At 49.0% G+C, this 2,991-nt stretch overlaps 1 protein-coding gene across 1 annotated transcript; it reads left to right on the top strand.

Annotated features, from left to right (window-relative positions):
• The first annotated feature begins 1,227 nt into the window (after positions 1–1,227).
• On the top strand, positions 1,228–2,425 carry LOC121602168. The gene is made up of 2 exons (XM_041930922.1): positions 1,228–2,286; positions 2,402–2,425. The coding sequence occupies exons 1-2, from the start codon at positions 1,228–1,230 to the stop codon at positions 2,423–2,425; spliced, it is 1,083 nt and encodes a 360-aa protein (XP_041786856.1).
• Positions 2,426–2,991: the final 566 nt, after the last annotated feature.

The raw sequence follows: 2,991 nt of genomic DNA, 5'->3' as shown, positions 1-2,991 counted from the left end.
CATCCGGCAACGAGAGAAGCTACTCATCCTAGTTTTGTACGGCGAGCTCCACAGCACCTTTCTTCCTGCTCAACCATGGCGAGCAGTTCAAAAGGGTGCCCGCATTGCCAGCATGATCATGCCTTAAGCAGTTGCTATAAGTTTTGCCGTCTTCCTCTGTCTGAGCGTTTTCAGATAGCTATTGAGAAGAAAGTTTGCCATAATTGCTTAAGGAAAGGTCACTTGGCAAGGAACTGCGCTTCATCGTCCAGGTGCAAACACTGTGGTGAGAGACATCACTCTCTTTTGCATCGTTCGTCTGCAGTCGGTACGGAACCGAAACTCGTGTATGCGGAAGGACAAGAATCCACAGGAAGGAATGATCGTTACCAAGCACAGTCGCTCAACGTTACTAAGCATCCTATTCGATCGGAGGAAGTGTTTTTGCTCACTGTTCGTTTGAGCATAATTGATGCTGATGGTAAAGAGCATTCGGTACGCGCTTTGCTAGATTGTGCTTCTCAACCCAACCTCATGACAGAGAAACTTGTCAAATTGCTGCAGCTACAACGGTGTCCTTCTAACGTTAAAATATCGGGAGCTGGAAGGATATCTCGAGACGTTCGTGGATCGGTGTTTGCTGAGATACGCTCCAAGAGGCAACCATTCAGCTGTGGTGTTCAGTTCCTGGTAATGGACAAGCTGACATCCAATTTGCCTTCTGAGACTGTAAGTGTCGGTCACTGGTGTATCCCTAAAGGCCTCGAGCTAGCTGATCCCGAATTCAACACATCGCAGCCGGTTGATTTGGTGATAGGTATCAAGCACTACTATTCATTCTTCCCCAGAGCAGCCAGAGTACATTTGGGTGATGGGTTGCCGTTATTGATTGATAGTGTGTTTGGTTGGATTGTTGCTGGTTCGGCTACGTTACAATGCCCGGAACCACAGGTAACAAGTTCAAACGCTATCTGTATGATGTCGCTGGAAGAGAGCATCGAACGATTCTGGAAGACAGATTCATTAGTGATGAAGGATGGCTACTCGCCTGAGGAACGAAGATGCGAGCAGATATTCCGTGATACAACGGCGAGAAATGAGACTGGGCGTTATATCGTACGCTTACCCCGTCATCCCGATTTCGGCATCAGACTGGGTGCTTCCAAGGTAAGCGCAGTACGAAGATATGATCTGTTGGAGAAGAGATTCGCTAAAAATGCAAAGTTGAAGGAAGAGTACCATGCGTTTATGAAGGAGTATCTTGATCTCGGGCACATGAGTTTAGTTCGGGATGGAGATACAGTACCTGCTGAGTCGTATTATTTGCCACATCATCCTGTGTTCAAGGAGTCTAGCACCACAACGAAAATCAGGGTCGTGTTCGACGGTTCTTCTAAAACCACCAGCGGATACTCGTTGAATGATGCTTTGTGCGTGGGACCAGTGGTGCAGGACGACTTGCTAGATCAGCTTTTGCGGTTCCGCACGTATAAGGTGGCATTAGTTGGCGATATAGCAAAAATGTACCGCCAAATACTTCTTCATCCTGACGATCGACCGTTGGTGCGAATCTTGTTTCGCTTCGAGCCGCAGCAGCCAGTGGAGACCTACCAGCTGAATACAGTAACGTATGGTCTCGCGCCTTCATCCTTTCTCGCTACGCGCGCTCTTATTCAGCTGGCCGATGATGAGGGTAATGCATACCCACGAGCGGGCCCAGCTCTACGAAAGAATTTTTACGTCGACGATTTCATCGGTGGAGCCCAATCAGTTGAGGAAGCCACCCGCCTGCGAACTGAATTGGCCGAACTACTACAAAAGGGCGGATTTGAGCTGCGGAAATGGACGTCGAACTGTGTTGATGTGCTGCATGGGCTGGATGAGGCACAGGTTGGAACCACAACCAAGATGAGCTTCGATTCTCACGAAGCCGTGAAGACACTTGGCATCAGTTGGGTTTCACAAGGTGATTGGCTGGTGTTTGAGGGTGTGTGCCAGCCAGACGACGATGTGATCACCAAGCGATCTGTGTTATCTGCCATCGCAAAAATGTACGATCCTCTGGGGATGATAGCGCCGATAATCATCCGTGCTAAGATGATTATGCAGGAGATATGGGTGTCGTCACGCGATTGGGATGAATCGTTGCCAGAAGACATCGTATGCAAGTGGAAGCAGTTTCAGAAGGAGATACGATCTCTATCACAATATCGAATGGACAGATTCATACTGCTTCCTGAGGCGCGAAACATCGAGCTGCACACTTTTGCTGATGCATCTTCTGCAGCCTATGGTGCTTGCACATATGTGCGGTGTGAAGACGCTGGGCGAGTTCGAGTCATGCTTTTAGCGTCGAAGAGTAAAGTTGCTCCGTTGAAAAATCTGACTATTGCTCGGTTGGAGTTGTGTGCCTGCGTTCTAGCTGCGCACTTGCATCACCGCATAAAAGGTGCCATTGATGTGGCCGTAAATGCATCATATTTTTGGACCGACTCAGCTATCTGCATGCATTGGATCAAGGCGCCACCGAGCACATGGAAAACATTTGTGGCCAACCGTGTAGCGGAAATCCAGCATTTCACTAGTGGTGCCAAGTGGAGGCACGTAGCTGGAGTCGAAAATCCTGCTGATTTGGTATCACGTGGGATGGAGGTGTCCGAGTTCAACAACAGTCGAGCATGGAGGCATGGACCAGCCTGGCTTGAGCATTCGCAAGATGCTTGGCCCATGCCCAATCCACAAAGCATTCCTGAAGTGGCAGAGCAAGAGAGGAAGGAGTTAATTTCGGCGGTTACTGTGTGCCACAACGAATTGTTTCTGTGTTGGTCATCTTATACTCGCCTGGTGAACGTTGTCAGCTATTGCATGCGATTCATTGCCATGCTCCCTCATCTAAAGAAATTAAGAGGCAGAAGAGTTTTACGATGCTGCGAGGGGAATGCGCAACTGAGGGACGTTTCATCTCGTAAGTTCTCAGCGCTCGGGAGCGAGCAGCAGCAGTTAATGCCTTAA

The sequence above is a fragment of the Anopheles merus genome, unplaced genomic scaffold (genome assembly GCF_017562075.2).
Source record: "Anopheles merus strain MAF unplaced genomic scaffold, AmerM5.1 LNR4000335, whole genome shotgun sequence".
Taxonomy (NCBI): Eukaryota; Metazoa; Arthropoda; class Insecta; order Diptera; family Culicidae; genus Anopheles; species Anopheles merus.
Note: the sequence above shows the minus strand (reverse complement) of the source record. Positions and strands in the feature narration are given on the sequence as shown.

Coding starts and splice junctions, on each gene's coding strand:
- LOC121602168 (XM_041930922.1), top strand. CDS start 1,228: ATGAAGGAGTATCTTGATCTCGGGCACATGAGTTTAGTTCGGGATGGA. Junction 2,287..2,401: donor CCTATGGTGCTTGCACATAT/GTGCGGTGTGAA, acceptor CCTGCGTTCTAG/CTGCGCACTTGCATCACCGC.